Source organism: Balaenoptera physalus, assembly GCF_965194825.1.
Source record: "Balaenoptera physalus genome assembly, chromosome: 6".
Taxonomy (NCBI): Eukaryota; Metazoa; Chordata; class Mammalia; order Artiodactyla; family Balaenopteridae; genus Balaenoptera; species Balaenoptera physalus.
The window spans coordinates 19,106,053-19,128,477 of NC_138885.1; the positions used below are offsets into that span (position 1 = coordinate 19,106,053).

The following is a 22,425-nucleotide window of genomic DNA, read 5'->3' on the forward strand; positions in this document are numbered from 1 at the left end:
AGGCTTATCCCTAATTAACACATGAGCTGTTAGTAATTTCTCTTCTTAAATCATCATCAATTCCTTCAATGGCTTAAGGAAAGTGTTTGGAGGATCGATAACATGCTAAGTCACTTAGGTACAAAGATGACTAAAACATACTTCCAATTGTCTCTATGCTTTCAAAGTAAGTGAAGTGTTATGCTTGATGTTGTATGTCTTATGCTAAGCACTATGAGAGAGGTGAGGTACCAGAAGATTGGTTCTACAAGTCAAAGACCTTAGGGGAACAAGTCCCCTGTCATGAAAAAATAAGACAGTGTGTGACTGAGAGCCACATGGTTGGAACTGGTATAGAGGTCACTGAGGGTATGGATAGAGCTGCTGTTACATTTTGGAATATTCTGTGGAAGTGAAGTTCTCATTAATTGTTGTGTGTGTGTAGGGGGCGTTGGGGAGTGTTGGAGCAAGAACCAGAGCATCCCTAGGGTCTAAGTGAGAGATGTCCCCTACTTGTAAAATCTAGTACTAATGGAGCAGTACAGAGTTGAGATCTGCAGTGGCTTTACCTTTCTCTCTCAGGCAGACTTACATTTGGTGAAAATCTAGGCTGATCTCCGTAGAGAATTCATATACAATATTTAATGAACAAGTGCAGATACTGAGCATCAAGTAAGCCAGGTTCTCATAAAGCAACCTTGCGAAGGTTCCTGAGCCATGGAACCAGCCATAGGTTGCCAACCTCAACCAACTCTGCAACAGACATTTGCCTTCTTAGAAGTTTCCTCTGCCTTGGGAAATCTAGAGGGTGCTTCTCCCAACTACTTTACAATTTCATCCTATTCTGGATTCTTTGATTCCAGGGAACCTCTCCATCCCGGACTCTTCGTTGGATTATTTATGAAGTCTAATTTGTAATACAAAAACACAAAATGTACTATAGTGAAAGTCTTAGAGGGGAAAAAAATGCAGTTTGTATTTTCTTATTTCACAGAGGCTCCAACATCTCTCCCCGGAATGGAAGGATGGAGGTGGGGTTCTAAAATTCCCTCCCAGGCCTCTGAATACAGAAGGTGCAAAAAGAACGGGAGGTAAGCAATAAATAAATAAATAAATTTACTACTGTAAACTCCAGAGTTACCCATATAGAGAGATACGTAGAGTTATATCCTAACAATCAATCCCTTAGGGGGGAAAAAAAAAAAATCACAAGTATGCTCATGCACTAACAAGTTAGTGATTTTTTTCCATTAAAATTAAATAGACGTCCATGGTAAATTACCCATTTCATTCCTCCTTCCAGTTTAAAAAAAAAAAAAAAAAGGCACTTTGTCACTCCTTACTGTGGGTGTACTTCACTGTCAACACATGCATTTATGTCAAGAAGGTCATTTATATTTTTGCCTGCTGGAGTTTTTCTTCTTTCAACTTAGTAGGGAATATTTGTGATCTTTATTACCCCCCAATAAATCTACAAAATGCCTTTTGCTTGAGGCTCTTTATTTTAATTTCATATAAATAAATCACATTAGGTTCCTGGCTGTCATATTAAGATAAGCATGGATCTAAAAATAACAAATGTGTTTAAGCCAAATTTTTTCAGATTACACAGTGGTAAATTTCTCTGGGTCACCCCTAAATCTTATTGATGTTGAAATATTTTGTGGCACTTTAAGAGTGTTTCTTGAAGAACACAAACCTATTTAAACTAGAATTAGAATTATCTTCCGATCATCTACGGACCTATTTGTACAACATTACTCAACTCAAGCTTCCCATGGTTGCAATAAATCCACCTTTAATGTGGGGATGTTTCCCCAGTTACAGCAGAGGGCAGTTTTATATCTTTGTGGGTTCATCTAATGCCTCTATCTATACTGTGTTTTATTTAGTAAATATAAACAGCTCTAAACCTGAAGTTCTCATCATCTTAACGTGTAGTTATACTCAAAAGTCTCAAAGGCAGTCCAAGTTCAATCTATTCAATAGCCAATTTTTCATCTGCCCTCACTCCACCAGACCTGCTCCTACACAGGACTCAGATCAAAACACCAGCTCCTTGGGGAAACCTTTGGACTTTTGAAGGACAGTCTCCTAAAATGTGTTTTACAGATTCCTCCACTCAGCCTGGGGTAGAATAGTCTTGATAAATGTATGTGAATTTTTCTTTCAAACAAGATTTGTAGTGAATAGGCAAAGATAAAACCCATAAGGTTTTAAAGAGTCTATTTTGTACATTTATTCAGTTGGGACCTAAATATATATTCTCTGATAGATTAACATGGCCCTATAGTTTAAAGGGTGGACAGATTTTATAAGAGACAGGAAATCATATACATATAAAGTTAGTGTAGAGTTTCACTCTGGCATTTTTGGTATCTCCTTGCCTCGGATGACTTGAGTTCAAATACTGGGCAACTCCTTAAGTAGATAAACATGCAGATCACATACAGGTCACCTGAATAAATTATAATGTTGATCAATCCTAAAGTTAAAGGTCAAATATGAACCTGGGTGATCTTCCAATTCGGTAAATCCAGATACCTTTCTGGATTTAGTTCTGTTAGCCCCTTCTGTTACTGAACAAAAGTCAGAAAAAGATGTTACATCTTTACTTAAAGATAAAGATGTTACTTCACCCAGGGCTTCAGAGCTATGAGAAGCCTACATGCTCCCTTGTTCATCAAAAGCAGCACCGTCCGTCTATAATAAGAATCCTTGGGGATACATCTCAGCACACAGCTTTCCCCACCACCGTCCAGGGGTGACATCACCACTGAAGTATGTGGCAATACCCAATTTCCAGAGCCCTGATTTATTCTCCCTTGTGCTGGGCAGAGGGCATGACTGAGAGACAAGACTCTTATCTTGGCAGGGGTCTGGGACTGTCTGGCTCTCTGGAACAACCCCTGGTGGGTAATTGAGAAGTGACATTGATGGGTTTCCAGGGTGGCCCTGACGCTTGCACTTGCCCCGAGAAAGCAGCTATGGTTTAGAAATCCAGCCCAAGGATTGAGAGGAGGGGAAGAAAATGTAAAGCTTGCTAGCCCTGGTCTCCTTTGACCTCAGCAGACTGAGACAGGGATGCAGAGGTGGGAAACCGCGCACTGTTATTCTGTCGGCGTAGCATGAGGTTTCGCTTTTATTGCTAGCAGAGAGCGCTGAGCTCTTTGTCTGCTACACAGTCTATCCCCCAGAGGTAGCCTCTTTTTCTCTTGAAGGGATGTAAAAAACAAATCACAGTTCTTATTTTATTTGGTGTCCACCATTAAGAATTCATGCAGAGCAATTTTACTTGTTGCCAATTAAGATCTCCCAGTGGAAGTCTATGTTTTAGCAAAGGCAACCTGTTTAATACTCAGCATCTCTTTAGTCTATGTAAATTAACCCCTTGAGGATAGAGACGTGCTAATTCTTAAGATGCCTGGACAATTCGATTCTAAGAACCAAGATACACAGAAGGTAAATCTCCAAGAGGCTCTGGGCTTGACTTTTCTCAGGCCATGTGTGCTTTTGCCTCTTAACTCTATTTTACAACTACAAGACAATTTCTATATAACGTGTTAGCAAAGGATCTTCTTTTCCCCCGAGATAGAATGATAGCATGTAGCCTCTCAGTAAGCAGTTTTAATGTCACTCACATTTTACCAAAACTAAGACTACTGCTGAAGGAAACTTGAGGCACTGGTGTCAATTATCTCCACCCCAAAATGTATACATATATCAAATGATGGAGAACACGAAAGAGTATTTGGAATGTGGATCATTTTATTGCACTGTTCACTCTACTTAGATAAGCAGCATTTTGAATCATGGTGGGAAGGAAAACAAAGTTTTTGTCCAGTTTTTTTTCTATCTCTTTCCTTAGGTTAAGGATCACAAATAAGCCAGAATGCAAAAGTCTATTTTGAAGAATTTTGGATACACTGAAACTATCATTTTATTGTTGGAAGGGATGGGCCTTAGGAACTCTTATTGCACCCAGAGATCTATACATGCTTGTCAATTAAACTCCTCTTGGTGATGTAGGGAACCACCATTTCTCCCCCTGGGAAGCAGGAGTTAACTGCTTTACCAGGGCAAACAAAGCTTGTAATCAATGGTTCTTCAGATTCTTGGAATTTGGTATTGAGGCTCTGGTTGCCCCTCAGAAAAATGGTAATGAACTTGGGATTGGCTTTCCCACGTATCTATCGTCCCCTTTGACCAACAACCCAGACTATTTGCTGCCCTTTTACAAGTCACCCATCCTAGTACCTGTGAAGTAAGGGGAGAAGGATGAAGAAAGAGGTACCAGCTATGTTTTTGTATATTTGGCTACCAAACTAGATAGATCACCATTTCCCAAAATATGTTCCTTAGACCTTTAGTCAGAGTAGATGCTCCAAGAAAGATAGGATTTGGGAATTTTTTTACGTCAAAATTATATTTTATAGTCTATATTTGATATGCATATCACATATTAGCAATATAAATGGCTCTGAATAGTTCTACAATTAAAATAAAATCTTAAAGCTTGGTTTTACCTAGTATACCTCAAATCTGACCACAGAATACCTTTATTTTTCTTAAAATATCTGTACCATAGTGTACTAGTGTTTCTTGGGATATGCTTAGAAAAATGCTTATGTAGATGATTCTTTAGATCACTGGTTCTTACCAGGGAGAGGAGAGGATGTTGCCACTAGGAAGCATTTGGAAAATATCCAGAGACATTTTTGGTTGTCACAATGGGGGATGGTACTGGCATGTAGTGGGTAGAGGCTAGGGATTATGCTAAACATTTTATAATGCACAGGACAACCCCACCCCCATGATTAAGAGTAATCTGGCCCCAAATGTCAACAGTGCCCTGCCTGAGAAACCCTAGCCTAAACATAGCTTGTTCAAATGAAACTTCGATCTGGCATCTGTAGGTTGGCAACTGGCACTGTGCATTCACCAGATCTTGTCATTTAATTTTGGCCTTGCAAACCTACTTATTCTTCACTTACTTACAGGCTATTGATAACTCTGTCTGCAATTCAAGCTATGAAAATCTGAAATGAATGCTTTGACATTATCTGGTTCAATCACTGGCAAGCTCTTAGGTATCTGTTATATTACTCACTTCTACCCCCCGTTCTTTGAAGCTTTCCATGACATGTATTAAATACTACATAATGATCCAGCTATATAATTATTCTAGAAAAATAAGATTATACCTATCTCTACATGTCATATATAGGTAATGCCTTTTTTTTTTAACACCTTTATTAGAGTATAATTGCTTTACAATGGTGTGTTAGTTTCTGCTTTATAACAAAGTGAATCAGCTATACATATACATATATGCCCATATCTCCTCCCTCTTGCATCTATGCTTCATGTAATCTCAGTGCTCAGTTATCTTAAATACTAGCTATATTGATACCTTCTTTTTATAGCCAAGGAAACTCAGTCTCAGAGATGTTACCCAGTAGCCAGTTTGGATGGGCCAGGACCAGAGTCCATGTCTCCAAAACCTCCAATCCAGTCTTATTTCCATTTCTATAGTGTTATGCTGCTTCTATTTGTCATAGATAATTTCACATATGTGACATGAAAGAGTAATTAACACCATAAATATTCATGAATTCAATTTGTATTTTCCAACTGTCTATGTTCTAAACTCAATCTGAGGCTGCAAATGGATAAAGATTTCTGTCAAATATCAGGAGAAAGACATTCTCAGCAGATGTTTTCTCACACCCTTTCTTGTCAGTCACAGATATATTTAGCCAAATAGAAATAGTAACAGATGACACAAAAATCATTAAGTACAAAAGAGCATTTTTCTCCTAATCTTAACTTTCCTCATTTAAACAAATAAATGTACAGAAATGTATGGTCACATTTCAACATTGACTAGTAAACAAGTTGTCACTGGGTGTGTTTATTTTTTTTCTCATCAAGCAGGGAGAGGCAGAGCAAATTAAACCCACCCAGACTTGTACTCAAGTCGTAGACTAGGTTCTAGATCCTGACTCCACCCTCTTCAGATGAATTCACAGAAATTTTTTTCTGCTGGTATCAAAACATAGTTGAGCTAAATGCTCTTTGCCAGACAGCTATATTTGAACTCCACAAATTCCTTTGCAATTTGAAAACCCAGAGATAGATTATAGGTCTATTTCAGTAGAATACTAAACAGGACCCCAAAATAACCAGTTATCTTGAGAGTATGATTACAGCAATATATTTGTGTCACAGCACATGGTTATGCTATAAAAAAGTGACTAAAGACTATTAAAGACTAGGAGATTCCTCCACGAAAATAAGACTTTTAATTCTTAGACCCAATCTTCTACCATTTGTCCAATTCTTTTATCATTAAGCAAGAGGCAATAACAGTATGACATGCGTTTACCATGTTTTGATCAGTCCTCAAAGATTGTGGCCATAAATTAATGCTGGCTACTATTATTGTTGGAAGATCGAAATATTCAATTTTTTCTTTTAAGTTTCTTTTAAGCTATACTTATGTTAGCTTAAGTATAAATGGAAGACCATTAGTTAATATCAGCAGCAATGACAAGTAACCTATTCCATGAAATTTGTAACAGCTACAAATTAAAGGCATAATAAAAATCAGAGGAAGCGTATACTGAGTTATGGGAATGCTTGTTTAACTTCAGACACTTTAGTTGTGCTTATGTACATGACATGCCTTTCCCATGATGCTCGACACATCACAGAGTCTACCCCAACTCAAGAAAGCATTTTAACTATTTAATCAAAAACAGAAAAAAAATCCCCACTGCTCACTGTCACTCACAAATCGTTCACCATAAAAAATTTGGCTATAGTTGCAGTTGTGATATTGTAATAACCATCAGAAAGCCTATCACTGTAAATCAGTCAAGATCTGTTTGCAAAATATAATCACGTATAATTTCACGATTCAATAAATAGTATGTAAATCTGCTATTATTGGTTTTCATTTTCTTTTCAATACTACTGTTTCCATTTTCTCACTGGTAGTTATTCCGACTATTCAAATGTCATCATTGCCCTTTATTGTTATTCAAATGAAGCTTTTTTTATTAGATCCTCTGACACTATATAAAAAGCTTTGCTTCTTCACCAGCAATAATCCTACTTCGAAGGAAAATGGAAGTGACTGCCCGCAAAATTCTGAGCTCTTACTTTATGTTAGGTTATGTTTGCACCTGAAATGAGATTTTAATTTAATCATATCAGAGGAAAACCAAAGGTTTTTATTAACCACCTTAAGAAAGCAGGAAAATATTCTTTTCCATGCAGGTTTTTTGGTTCAAAAACCTGTGAAACTATTATTCCTCTTCAATGATATGTATAAGACACACTGACCAAATTAAACTCTAATTTCTTTCATCAAGATGGTATTCATCATCTGTGCATTTTTTCTTTTGAAAAAATAGAGTAAAATTATTCTATACAAATAGTTTAAAGAAAATGTTACAACTCAGTTACATAACCTTTTAAGCATACTTTGTAGTAGATCTACAGAAAATATAATTTAAAAGGCATATAACCATAAATACACTGCTGTTGGTTTTATTAATACAACACACTGGTTCACAAAAGAAAACCTGGTTAGAGCTCCCAAAAAGAAATCTAACAAATATTGCAACAAGTTATGTAAAGTTAACTGATGTGTCTCTTAGCAGCAAGCAGACCTGAAAACTGTACATTTTTGTTGTATCCTACCAGCAGCTTTTCTAGGTAGAGAAACAGAATATTGTCTATTACTATAACCACAGATCTGTTTTCTAGTAGGAAAACTAACATAAGAGCAGAACAAATGAAAATATCAGGCATTTTGCCCAAGAACTAGGATTCCTCAGAGAAGATGAATTTCAAGGTTATTAGGATTTGTTACAAGGGTGCATGTAGAACAGGCAGCATCAGCTGGTACAGAGACCAAGGGTGATGGATTTAGATAAGGTCGGACAAGAAATCCACAGGGTTAGGTCATACTTACCTGCTTAATATCTCTGTGTACAGAGAGAGCACTGTCTTCCATGACATGAGGAGATGAGAAATAAAGGACGTTAGGGGCTTTTTGCCCCCTGGGAGACAAAGCTAATTATATTAAACAATTCTTGTGCAATGTAAGGTATCATGTAATTGAGCACTAGCATATTTATTCCGGATAACAAGAGCTATAGGAATTTAGTAAATGGAATTCAGAGACCATACTAGCATCTAGGAAGACCATGACCACACGGACCCCAAAGACCTAGATAATAATATCAAAATAATCTCCATTCCCAAGAGGCCTCAGGGAATGAATAACTTGGGAATATGACTTCTATGATACTCGCCTCTTTTTCCAATTTACCTGCACAAATGTTCTCACATACCTTTCCTTACTTAGACTCAGGACCCACCACATAGAACAAAAAACTAAACATGGGAGACTTATACTACAGCATTCTTGAAATACATATTCTTTAATATGAATTAAGAAATTTTAAGCAGAAGTGTTCAACCTTTCAATTATAGAAAAACTTAAATAATATTTAAGCAGGCAAGGGCCAGAGAATTTGGGTCCTAGTTTCTACAATATAAGTTTGCTGCATGGCCTTGGACAAATTAATTCCTTGACCATGACAAGTGTTATGATTTCCACCATCCTCCCAGTTCTGAGCAGGTCCTTCACTCAAGGACAACTTTTGGCACCATTGCTTTACTTTAATTAAAGGAATGGAACTCTCTAGGTAGCCTCTGCTGATTTTTGCCCCCAAAGGTGCTTTTGGCACCAAGTAGAAGAGACCATTTGCCAACTCCACGCTTCTGTGATCAAGATCAAATTTATAGATGCTGCTATTAGTTAAGGATGTGGATTTAACTCACCTCCAGAGACTTCTGTGTTGCTCCTCAAGTTGAGTCAGCAGATGTTCAATGTATTTGTTGGAGTCCGTGTATTCCTACACATACAGACACACAAAGACAAATAAGGCGTCATCACCATAGGCACAGGATTCTAAGACCATCTTGATCTCTACAAGAAGATTTTGGACAAGATAACCCCTTGGTCCCTCCCAGTTCTAGGAGTAGATGCTTCTATGACTTATATACATAGTCATTTGGGGATGAATAATATTTTCCCCATGTCCTGTGATCACTCCATGAACAAAGAACGGAAGAGAAATGGAGTTCTATCAAGTCAGCATAAAAATCCTCTTATTCACAGAGAAAAGCTAAATTTCGTAGTCATTTACACTGTGGTCTGTTCTGCCATATAAAAGTAAGGGGTGGGGGAGGGAAGTGAGCCAAACTTACTTTCGCTGCTGACCTTAGAAGAGGAGGAATAAATTAGACAACACAGGTCTTGATTATACTGGTTTTACACAAATAATTTCCTAGCAAAAACACTATTTTTGAGCTACATAGAAGCTTTATATATTCACTGCTTTCATTCACTGGGCATCTCATTTGTATTGATGAATCACATGTTCGTTTTCCTTCATCTCCTTATATGAACAAAACAATATAATTTGGTTTTGGTGTTTCTTTTCTTTAATTTTTATTTTCTTTTATCTATTTTCTTAGAAAATCAATCTTTGGCTTCTAAGAGGTTATAAAGGCAAGGTTTATCTTGTTTAGAACTATGCATAAAGTTTTGTAAATCAAATTATATTTTCAAGAAACATTTCCAAAAAATGAGGGATTCCTTTAAGGCATGAGAATTGCTCATAAAATCTATAGGTTATTAAATCCAATTTTTTATATTTGTGATTCCTGAATATGAGGTTCACATGCAATAGTTTCAACTGCTAACTATGTAGAAAAATACAAAAAAAAATTTGTATGATTTATTTCATCCTGAACCTGATACTTCTTTCCCTTTCTGTATGAAGATCTAGCCCACAGGCCTCTGTGCCTACATTACAACTACCTTAGACGGAACAGTGTGCAATGATTTCAGTTTTAAGGCACGCATGAAAGTTATTGTTTCATTTCTTATAGACTTAAGGTAAACTGGGAACTCTGGTTAATACTGCTACTTATTTTTTTACAGATTTATTTTGATGAAATTCTATATAAAATCTGTTGTTCCTATAAAAGTATTCACTATAATGGGCAGGAGCAGGGGAGTGGAAGGAACACAGTAAGAGTTGACCTGATATAATGGAAAGGGCCCTGTTCCAAGTTTCTGGACCTGGATCTACCTGTGTAGCCTTGGAGAAGCCTTTTTAACTTTCCACAATATTTCAGTTAGACTAGAGAGTATCCCAAGTCCTCATCTAGCTAAAACTGTTAGAATTCTATAACACTATAATTCTATTGCAGAAAATTAGCTAAAGAGTTTTATTCTAATTAATACACACATTCAGTTTAGTTATTTAAACAAGACCATTGGGCACATCAAAACCAAAGCAGAAATCTCTTATCACAGGATGTTGCAGTGGTCTGTGGTTATGTTATTAAGTATCCTGATCAAGCTTTAAACACGATTTATTTATTTATTTATTTTTAATTTATTTATTTAATTTATTTATTTTTGGCTGCATTGGGTCTTCATTGCTGCTCACAAGCTTTCTCTAGTTGCGGCGAGCGGGGGCTACTCTTTATTGCAGTGCGCGGGCTTCTCACTGCGGTGGTTTTCTTTGTTGCGGAGCATGGGATCTAGGTGCATGCGCTTCAGTAGTTGTGGCACACAGGCTCAGTAGTTGTGGAATGCGGGCTCTAGAGTGCAGGCTCAGTAGTTGTGGCGCACGGGCTTAGTCGCTCCATGGCATGTGGGATCTTCCCGGACCAGGGCTCAAACCCGCGTCCCCTGCATTGGCAGGCGGGTTCTTAACCACTGCACCATGAGGGAATCCCTAAACACGATTTAGAACACTCAAAATTCTTAAAGATATTTTCAAATACATCCCATCAAAAAAACATTTAAAGACAGTGTTTCCAGGTAAAAACAAATATATAAACTTCAAAGTCACCCATCCATTCTTCATTCAACTGTTTTTTTCCAACATCTCTTATATGTCAAGTGCTGTTCTAACTTCCGTAGATATAGTAATAACTAAGAGGGAGAAAGTTCCTGCCCTCAGAGAGCTTACATTCTGTAGAGAGATACATAACAAGTTAAGTGAGCAGATTCATTTCAGATTGGTTACATGCTAGGAAGGAAATAACAGGTAACAGGAGGGACTTTAAGTGGGGAGAGCACCATCTTCATACACCATGGTTGGAAGAGGACTCTGAAATAACAGGTGACAGGAGGGACTTCAAGTGGGGAGAGCACCATCTTCATACACCATGGGTGGAAGAGGATTCTGAGTAAATGATTTTTGGGTTAAGACCTGAGAGAGAAGGAGGCAAGCATACAGAGAAAGGAAGAGAGCAGGGAGAACACCGCAGGCAAAGGAAATGGCATATGCAAAGGCACTCAAATGTGGTATTTAAGGAACAGAAAGGAAGCCATTGTGTCCAGGAGCAGAGCCTGGGGTGTGTATTCTAAAATGAAGTTGGAGAGGAAAGCAGGGGCCAAATCATGTGCAAGCTCTGGAAAACAGTTAGCTTTAAACCAATAGGTTTGTTATTCTGTTCATTCTGCTTAGCTCAAGTCAGAGGTGGAAGCTGAAAGGTGATTACAAATATGATCTTTGGATCAAAGAGATTTAGGTTCAAATCCTGGTTTTGGTACTTACTAGCTGTACCTCCTCAGGCCAAGTTATTTAATCTCCCTAAACCTTATTTTTTTTCAGAGAGATAAATAATAATTTAAAAGGTGTTGTAAGGATTAAATAAGACAGTTTAAGCATATACCACATGCTAAGCAGTGAGCAGAGCCTTTTCTATAGGATCAAACCTCTTCTCAAAAGGCAAACCACTTTACAAGGTGAAGTTTATAACCATTGTCTCTTCTCTTACTCAACTCCAAAATGTTTAAGTGTATGCTTCTTTTTTTTGGCTGCGTTGGGTTTTCATTGCTGTGTGCGGGCTTTCTCTAGTTGTGCTGATTGGGGACTACTCTTCGTTGCAGTGCGTGGGCTTCTCATTGCGGTGGCTTCTCTTGTTGCGGAGCACAGGCTCTAGGTGTGCGGGCTTCAGTAGACGTGGCTCATGGGCTCTAGAGCACAGGCTCAGTAGTTGTGGCTCACGGGCTTAGTTGCTCCGCGGCATGTGGGATCTTCCTGGACCGGGGTCAAACCCGTGTCCGCTGCATTGGCAGGCGGATTCTTAACCACTGCGCCATCAGGGAAGTCCCTAAGTGTATGCTTCTTTAATTATAGTTGCTGAATTTTAGAATAGGTAGTTAGAGAGCAACAATAACAATACAGATTTTCAAGCATTAAATGTAGGTATTGATGGATTATGGTTTAAAAGCTATTTCAAATACAATACTGGCTGCTTCCATTAATTTTCCATAAAAATAACTCTAATGATGTCTTAAACAACATAACAGTGGGAAACTAGGATTATGGATTCTTCATCCTTCTTTTCAGCTTAAGTTTTCATCATAGCATGCTTACTTTAATATCCAATTTTATGTTACTTGCACATTTATTGGGGTATTGCCTATACCCCACCCCTACACATACACACACACACACACACAAATAGACACCAACTGAAATGAATTGAGAAAAAAAAGATGATGCTTACATGTGTTTTCTGTTAACTGAAACAAGTTTTTCCCTGCCTAAAAGAACTTAGGCGGCACCCTCATATATTTATCATTTCTGGCCCCTGAATTGGAGAAATTCGTTAACTAATAATAAATCCTTACCATTCTTCAAGAATAAACTAGGATTAGTCTACTAGGAATCACTTTGGAGATGAACTCCCAGGAAACAATGGAAGGTGATCCCAGTGGGGCTGGCAGTGGTCCACCCTGGAACTACAGTCACAGCAAGTACAATGTTATAGCGACTGTGCCTATAGTGCCAGCTTGGGTATAAAGCGCATACTTTGAGCCCGTTCTTAACATGGGCTCCAATATTCCAGAGTATCAAAGGCACAGGCAGAAAGAAAGGGGATGGCAAAATTCTACCTCAGTATAACATAGCTCCCCAAATTGCCTGAAAGACATTGGATATTGGGAGACCTCTCAGAAAAGATTTTAAAAATGCAGATGGACAGAAGGTGGTATATACCCTGTCTGCTGGTGATCCCAGGGTCTACGCGGATCATTTTAGAATGAGTAAACTGAAAACATACAACACAGAACCCGTGAAGAAGTACTGGAGGACAAGAGAAAGAGAACATCACCCTCAATCACAGGAGAAGGCATCAAATCTGAAAATGATTTTCAAGAAAGTATTTTAGAAAAAAACCTTAACATGTTTGGTAGTATCCAGAAAGACATGACTCTCCAAAACATGTGCAGAAAGCTTAAAAAAAAGACACCGAGATAAAAAGATAGGATTAAATTAAAAACAAGACGAGCTGAAAAGAGAATAAAATGAAATAAAAAAGGAGCTGGGTGAGCTAAGAATTTCAAGGAAATATAAACTGCAATAGCAGAATGGAAACCTGTTGACCTTTACATTGTGATTTTTATTATGGGATGGCTCTCCACAACATGAAATCGTGCTTCAGAGAAGAGTGGGTAATGGATTATGGTGTATCGGCACTAAGTGATCACACAGATGAAGTCTACTCCTCAGGATCTCATCTAGAAACAAATCAAACTCCCCAACCCAAGTACTTAAATATTCCTCAGTATCCATGGGGGATTGGTTCCAGGACCAATTCCTGGTGATACCAAAATCCATGGATGCTCAAGTCTTTTATAGTCAGCCCTCTGTATCCACAGATGTGAAACCCATGAATAACGAGGTTGACTGCACTCACTAAGCCTTCTACTATGTCTACAGTATGATTCAATTAGTGTATATATAGTCCAGTTAGTGAAGATTAATACTGCTGTAACCTAGAAGAAAAACACACACCCATATCCCCATCGTCCTTGGTGTCAATGTTCACTGTCTCTAACATTATCCGTGAAAAATGTCAGCTTCCCCAGGCTTGCTTTGCCCAGCATGTACTTCTCATGTCACTCAGCACAAAGACTTTATTCAAATATAGTTATTAACTTGATGAACACTGTATTCTACTTGTTTTCCTTATGACAAACCCACATTAGATACAATAGTAGAATTGACAATAAAAACACACACACAGTCCTGTGAAGGACAAACAATCTAGGTAAATTAAATAAAGGATAAAGGTGAAAATGAATAGAGACATGATGGATATTAGGTCAGAAAATGTAGGTTTGTCTATCAATTATAGCTTTTGAGTACTTGACAAGATTTGTAAGGTAAACAATGATCAAGGGATAATTAAACATTTCAGAATAGGATAGAGAAAAAAAAAAACCACTTGATTTTACACATCAAAAAGGCTCCTCACATTCCAGGTAGAGTTTATGGAAAACCATCCACACATCCACCCACATAAGGGCTGGAAAAAAAAGTAGTGTGTGTGTTTGGGGTGGGGATTGAGATGACTGCAAGCACCCAAACAGACAAATGGGTCTCCTATCAAGGATTTTAAAAAGGCTGGTTGCATAGCTTCTGGCCACCCCAGATGTCCATTGGAATAAGACACATAGACAAACCTTTGTGTCTTAATCCATAAACATCCCCAATAAAGTAGCTTCTATATAACAAAGCAACAGAAAGACATTCTCAGGTTTACATGAATTCAGAAAATAAAGCACCTACCTTAATTAAAAATACATGTGTGGGAGGGTGGGGGGAAGTGCTCCAAGGTGGAGGCTCAGGAAGACCCTGAACTCACCTTGCCCCATGGACACACCAAATCTACAGCTGCGTATGGAATAATTCCCTTTGAAAAAGAACTGAAAACTAGCTGAACTGCCCCATCCACAGTAAATGATAAAAGGACCACATTGAGATGGGTAGGAGAGACAGAGATGTGGTCTCACCAAAAAACTCCATGCCTGGTACAGAGCCCCACAATAGGGAGGGAATCTCACAAATCCAGAGCGTCTCCCCTAGGGTGAGGGGTTTGTGCCCCATATCAGCCTCTCCAGCCCTTGGGACCTACAACAGAGAGATGAGCCCCCAAAATGTCTGGCTTAGAAACCAAAAGAGCTCACATCCAAGGGTCCCAAAGGGCTGTGTGAACTAAAAATGCCACCTGCCATATCAGTAAACAAAGGATGTTGCAGCCATCAAGCTGTCACATTACAGCTGCCCCCAACGGTGAGCCCTGAGGGAACTCAGGATCAAGGCAAGATTTGCCCCCCATCTAGCAGCCAGCTGCTGTAGCCACCCCCAACGATGCACCCTGAGGAGACTCAGGATACTGGCCCCAGATAGCTGAGGTGCATATCAAAGGAATGATTTCAGTGAGCCCAGAATTTGCATCTTCCCATACATGGAAAAGCACTAAATTCCTTAACCTGAGATATCTGGTTTTTCTTAATTAACAGTAATCTTTGATGTTCCGACTACCTGGTCTTTGTTGCAGAAACCCCTATAAGTCCTGGCTCCCGCCCTTGCCTCTTCGGGGCAGTCCCTCAGTTATCTGAGATGCTGTGTCCCAGGCTTAAGTCCTCAGTTTTGTCCACCAAGTAAAACATAACTCTCAACTTTTAGGTTGTGCATTTTTTTTCAGTCGACAGTTGAAGTGAACTGAGATTCTCCTTTCAAAAGGCTTGACATCTATACACTACTATGTATAAAATAGATAACTAATGAGAGCCTAATGTATAGCACAGGGAACTCTACTCAATGATCTGTGGTGACCTAAGTGGGAAGGAAATCTGAAAAAGAGTGGATATAGTATACATATAACTGATTCACTTTGCTGTACAGCAGAAACTAACACAACATTGTAAAGCAACTGTACTCCAATAAAAATTAATTTAAAAATACATTCATACATACATACATAAATAAATAAAAGGCTTGCATGAGGTCTCACTCGCCCTAGAACCCAGTGCAAAAGTAGCAGTTTGAAAAGTGCCTGGAATGTGAAGGAGATTCCTATGCTAACCTTCAAGCATCTGCTGGAGGAACAAGAGATGGTTGGGACTCTTTTTGGAGACTGGGGTGCTGGCAGACACCATTCTGCACTCTCCCTCTACCCTGTTAGCACAGGCAGGTGTGCAGACATGGGACCCTCCCACTGTCTTGGTAAGGCAGGCAGGGATGAGTAGATGCAGCATTCCCTCACTCCCTGGCTGGGACCAGCTAGTGAGAGCAGTCACGACACTCTCCCACTCCCTTGCTGAAGCTGGCAGGGGAGCACAGACAGGATTTTTCCTGATGTCATGCCGAAGCCAAGGAGCACGTCCTGCCCCCTATGCACTCCAGATGCCCTTCTAGAGCCAGCAGGTGCATGCGATCCACATAGAGGTTGCCCTCTGATCACCTAGCCCTGGTGGCCAAGGGGACTTGCATTCCTGGGTTCCGTGGGACTGTAACAATTGGAAAGATATTTCTTGGCAGGCTACCACCCCCAGGGCACTGCACAGGCAGCAGACTGAAACACACCTCCAGTCTTCTTATGAAAAAGGCCTATTTGCTTGTCCTGGAGATTCAGCCTGAGGCTTCAGGCTTGCCACACATCTAGAGAATACAGAGGTACTCTCAGTGAATGTAAGACACTATCCTTGCACACACCCTTTGCCTCACTGCAGCTCAATGATACCTCCCAGAAAGGAGCTTATACACTTGTCTAGAGGTCTGATTTATGGAAATGTTGCCCAAGGGTCATCTCCAGATTTCCTGTTCTGGAGGCCAGCAGGGTTTATGATTATGGCCCATAGGACTATATACGTGCATATTTCAAAACCTGCTGCCCGAGGGTTTGACTTTCAAACAGCCTAAAACTAAGTGCAAAATGAGATCCTTCCTCTTGGAACACTGACAGGTCTTGGCACACCCTCAACACCAGGAACCTATGAAGAATAAATCGGGCTGCTTAGACAATCACAAAGTTTCAAAAGACAACCAACCACTAGGGCAAGGTTGAATTATAAGGTTCATCACCTACACAAGGCCAACTACTTCAAAACTCAGAGAGGTAGCTGTTTCACCAATACACAGAAACAGCATCAAACAAAATGACAAAACAGAAATATGTTCCTAAAGAAAGAACAAGACAGCACTTCAGAAAGAGATTTTAATGAAATGAAGATAAGTAATCTACCTGATAAAGAATTCAAAGTAATAGTCAAAATTGCTCACTGAACTCAGAAGAACAGATGAACACAGTGAGAACTTCAGCAAAGAGATAGAAAATATAAAGAAGTACAGAACAGAAGTCACAGAGCTGAGAACACAAAAACTGAACTAAAAAACACCCTAGAAGGATTCAATAGCAGACTAGACAAAGCAGTAGAAAGAATCAGTGTTCTGGAAGACAAAGCAAGGAGACTCATCTAAACTGAGCAGCAAAATAATAATAATAATAATAATATAATACAAGTAAAAATAAAGTGAAGAGATTTAAAGGGATCTATGGGAAAACACCAAGAGGACTAACATTAACATTATGGGGGTCTCAGGAGAAGAGAGAAAGAAAGGGGCAGAACTTATTTGAAGAAATAATGGCTAAAAATTTCCCTAACCTGGGAAAGGAAACAGACATCCAGGTCCAGGAAGCCCAGAGAACTCCAAATAAGATGAACCTCAAGAGATCTACACCAAGATACATTATACTTAAAATGTCAAAAATTGAAGACAATAAGAGAACCTTAAAAGCAGCAAGAGAAAAGCAACTTGTTATGTGTGAGGGAAAGCCAATAAGACTAGCAGCATAGGGCTTCCCTGGTGGCGCAGTGGTTAAGAATCTGCCTGCCAACGCAGGGGACACGGGTTCGAACCCTGGTCTGGGAAGATCCCACATGCCGTGGAGCAACTAGGCCCGTGAGCCACAACTACTGAGCCTGCGCGTCTGGAGCCTGTGCTCCGCAACAGGAGAGGCCGCGACAGTGAGAGGCCCGTGCACCGCGATGAAGAGTGGCCCCCACTTGCCACAACTAGAGAAAGCCCTCGCACAGAAATGAAGAACCAACACAGCCAAAAATAAATAAATTAATTAATTAATTAAAAAAAAAAAAAGACTAGCAGCATATTTTTTTAGCAGAAACATTGTGGGCCAGAAGGGAGTGGCATGATATATTCTTAGTGCTGAAAGAAAAGAATTCCAACCAAGAATACTCCACCCAGCAAGATTATCACTCATCATGAAAGAAGAGATAGAGTTTTTCAGTCAAACAAAAGTTAGATGAGTTCATCACCACCAAACCAACCTAACAAGAAACGATAAAGGGACTTCTTTAACCTGAAAAGAAAGGTCACTAATTAATAACAAGAAAATATATGAAAGTCAAATTCTCACTGGTAAAGATAAATATTTAGCAAAGGTAGTGGATTAATCACTTATAAGGTTAGTGTCAAGTTTAAAAGACAAAAGTAGCAAAATTAACAAAAATACAATAATTATTTAAAGGATACCTAAGAGACAGAAGTAAAAAGATGAAATGTAGTGGAGAGGTAAAGATGTAGAGTTTTGGAATAAGCTCAAATTTAAGTTAGTATTAACTTAAAATGGACTTTTGTATACATAGGACATTATATGTGAACCATATGATAACCACAAAGCAAAAACCTAGAGTAGATACACACACACAAAAAGAGAGAAAGGAATCTCAACATAACAACGAAAGGAATCTCAACTAAACTAAGTCATCAAAGCACAAGGAAAGAGAGCAAGAGAAGAAGAAAGTAACAGAGAGGAACTACAAAAAAACAGGCAGAAAAATTAACAAAATGGAAGTAAATTAATATTTATCAATAATTACCTTAAATGCAAATGGACTAAATTCTTCACTCTAAAGACAGAGTGACTGAATTGATTAAAAAACAAAACAAAAATCAAAATCAAAAACAAAACAAAACAAAAAAACAAGACTCATCTATATGCTGCCTACAAGAGACTCACTTTAGGTATAAGGACATACATGTACTGAAAATGAAGGGATGGAAAAAGATATTGCATGCAAATATTCAATAGAAACAAAAAGAAAGCTGGGATAGCTATACTCATATCAGACAAAATAGACTTTAAAAACAAAGACTGTAGTAATAGACAAAGAAGGGCACTACGTAATGATAAAAGGGTCAATTCAACAAGAATATGTAATTTTATAAATATATAGGCACCCAACATAGAAGCACCTAAATATAAAAAGCAAATATTAACAGACCTAAAGAGAGAAAGTGTAACAATACAATAATAGTAGGGGAGTTTAATACCCCACTTACATCAGTGGATAGATCATTCAGACAGAAAATCATAAGAAAACACTGGCCTTAACGACACCTTACATCAGATTGACTTAATAGACATATACAGAATATACAGAAGTTTGCTGTTCACTTCTTTAATGTACATGTTTCAGGGCAATTAGTATGAAACATTTAAAGCAATTACGTTTATAGATATACCGAACATTGCATATCTGTGTAGTATAAGCCCACTTAATGTGAACCTTGTACTGTCTGATCTGGGTCAGTTTTGAGCGAAGTCCATTATAAATTAATTCTAATGATGAGAGGATCTCATTTTTCACTCACGTCAAGTGGAGTTTAAAATATAATACTATTTCAAAGCTTGCAGAGATCCAAAATCCCTCCTAATAATCTTCATGTTATAATCAGCGTCATTTATGTCAGAGCTTGTGAAATCCTGTCAGCAGTTTTATCACTCCTAATGTAGGATTCCCAATCCACCTGTGGGCAAAGCAGCACGAACTAGGAGGCCAGCTGTTCAAATCAACAGAACCAGCATTAGTTACAGGATTTTCCATACTTAGGAAATGACTAGCTACTATAACAAGTGATGCTGCCCTCAAAGGTTATTTTGTCACCTTAATGAAAAGGTACACCTACACGGTAAATGTAAAAAACTAAAACATACCCACTTTGGGAATTACACACAAGGTAATAGATGGAAAGGTGCCTCATACTTGACTGGCATCTGTGCCAACATAAATTCTTCCAATAAAATATTTTTAAATGTTGAACACCACAAACAAATCAATTCAGGAATACCAGCTCTAACATTAATCTCACTGCAATTATCTCCCCACTAGCCATCTCTAATTCCTCTTTCCCGTTCATTCTTCAAACCTTGCTTCTACTGCAAATTCTTCCATGGAACTGTTCCATTAGAGCCACCAATGGCCTCCGCAAGGTGGAAACACGGGATATTGCTTGATCCTTATTGTATGAATAGTTCCTGGAGCAAGACATTTGAAATCATATTCTCTCCCTCCCTGGTTTTCTGTGAAAGTGTTTCCTGTCTCCTTCTATCACTCTGAGATCATCTTTTTCCTTCCTTCTTCTTCTTCGAGCCCCTAATGTACCAAGAGTAAGGTTCCATCACAGGCCCTCTTTCTACTGGAAAATCTAGTAGACTACTAGGTCTTCAACATTTGCCCCAAATCCAGAGACTCTCAATTATTTACCAGCATGCTAGCTCACCCTCCTGAGGTCCAATCCTGTGTATCTGGCTATTTACCAAACAGATCCCTCTGAATGTGCCACAACTCTTCAAAGCATGTCTTCCTTCATCATTGTATCCTAGAGGATAATGCTAGGATATTAGAATGCTAATGCTAAGTATTAGAATACTTAGCAGAGCACTTGGAACACTGCAAACGTGTGTTAAATAAATGAATAAGTTAGTTAATTAGCTAGATGTACTCAGTCTAATAACAAGAGAATCTGAAATTATAAGGCTGTCGGTTTGGCCTTCCAGAACAGTTTTTTAACTATGTCATGGACATTAGGTTGTTTTCCAAACTTACCGTATACTCATTTTTATTCTATTAGTACAAACCAGAAATGGCATCTCAAAGATAATCTATGGACAATTTTGCAAAATCTGTGTGTTCCTCTGATCTCATAATCCTGGGGAAGATTTAGCTACATTGCTTATCTATGCTATGTAAATCACACAGGCTGTCAAAGATTTCAACACAATGCAAAATGTCATAACCAAAGTTTGTTGTCAAACAGAGGGATAATGGATAGCATGGTGACTAGTAAACCCTACAGGATGAAACCATCTCTTAATCTCTGTCACATATGAGAAGTTCATTAACATGAATTATAGTGACAGAATATAGACAAATAGCACATGCGGCCACCGAAAAGTTTTATTGCCTGCTATTCTGTATCAAGACAATGCAATTAATGCAAATCAAACTATGAGTACAGCTTAGCAGAACATTGTAGTACAATAAATCTCAATTTGTTGGAGACTACTAAATTGTCCCCCATATATTATGAGGACATTGTATATTTATTTTAAAGATAACTCCGACAAATAACAAGGTCCTACCGTATAGCACAGGGAACTATGTTCAATATCCTGAGATAAGCCATCATGGAGAAGAATATGAAAAAGAATGTGTGTGTGTGTGTGTGTGTGTGTGTGTATGTATGTGTATGTATATATATACATATATATATGTATATATATAACTATAACTGAATATATATATACACACATATAACTGAATCATTGTGCTGTACAGAAGAAATTAACACAACATAAAAATCAACTATACTTCAATAAAAAAATAAAAGTAAAGATGTCTTCCACTCTTCCCCAGTTTCAGCTGAACACTTGGTTCCTAAGCTGGAGTTTCTATTTCCCAATAAGTTAGGTGTGAACATGTGACTGAGTTCAAGCCAACGACATGTGAGCAAAAATGGTACGTGCAACATCCAAGGACTCTCTGACTTAAAGACAAGATGCTTGCCCATTACACACTCTTCCCCTGGCTGGGAATGGTAACAACCTTGGGCCCAGAGACAGAAGGGCAAAATTGATTGATCTTCAAGCAGCTGTCTGCCCACCCTAATCTTTCCCTTTCCTTCTTATGTGAAAAAGAAATAAGTTTCTATCTTATATAAAACACATTTTTGGGTCTCTTTGTTACACAACTTAGCCTGTACTGTAAGTAACAGAATAAATATTCTGTTCAAAAGACAATTCTTTCAAAATTAACACAGCAAACAGACAAAGTGAAATACTAAGCCAACTTAACATCTCTATATTTCCTGATTGATTGATATACTTTGTAGTCATTTTCCAAAGCACTTTGGCATCCCATTCTCATTTAATCCTCACAACATCTTTGAGTCATGGTCACCATTTCAATTTAGAAAACTACAGTTCAGATTATCCTTAGATGCTCTGTTTGGGTCAAACAATGACAGACTTCAGACAACTGCTCAATTTAGCACATTTCCTACTGCTCCAGGCCAAACTGAAGCAGGAGAATTACCTTCCCTGTGGGCTAACTGCTCTCAAAGTAGATTCTATGCTGGTAAGATGGAAACTAGAGGCAGAAGGAAATTCCCCAGCCCCCCCTCACTTAGGGGAATCTGGCTATATGCAAAGCCATAAAACCAAGTCAGGAATAAACCTCCAAAT

General features: G+C 38.5%; 1 protein-coding gene across 17 annotated transcripts in view; it reads right to left on the minus strand.

Moving 5' to 3' along the window:
* Positions 1-22,425, minus strand: part of NCKAP5 (NCK associated protein 5) — a 1,104,646-nt gene that overhangs the window by 640,721 nt on the left and 441,500 nt on the right. For all 17 annotated transcript variants that reach the window (XM_082465765.1, XM_082465761.1, XM_082465763.1 and 14 more), the window contains one exon: positions 8,839-8,912. In XM_082465765.1, the coding sequence (XP_082321891.1) occupies positions 8,839-8,912 (74 nt within the window). The remainder of the gene's footprint in view (positions 1-8,838; positions 8,913-22,425) is intronic.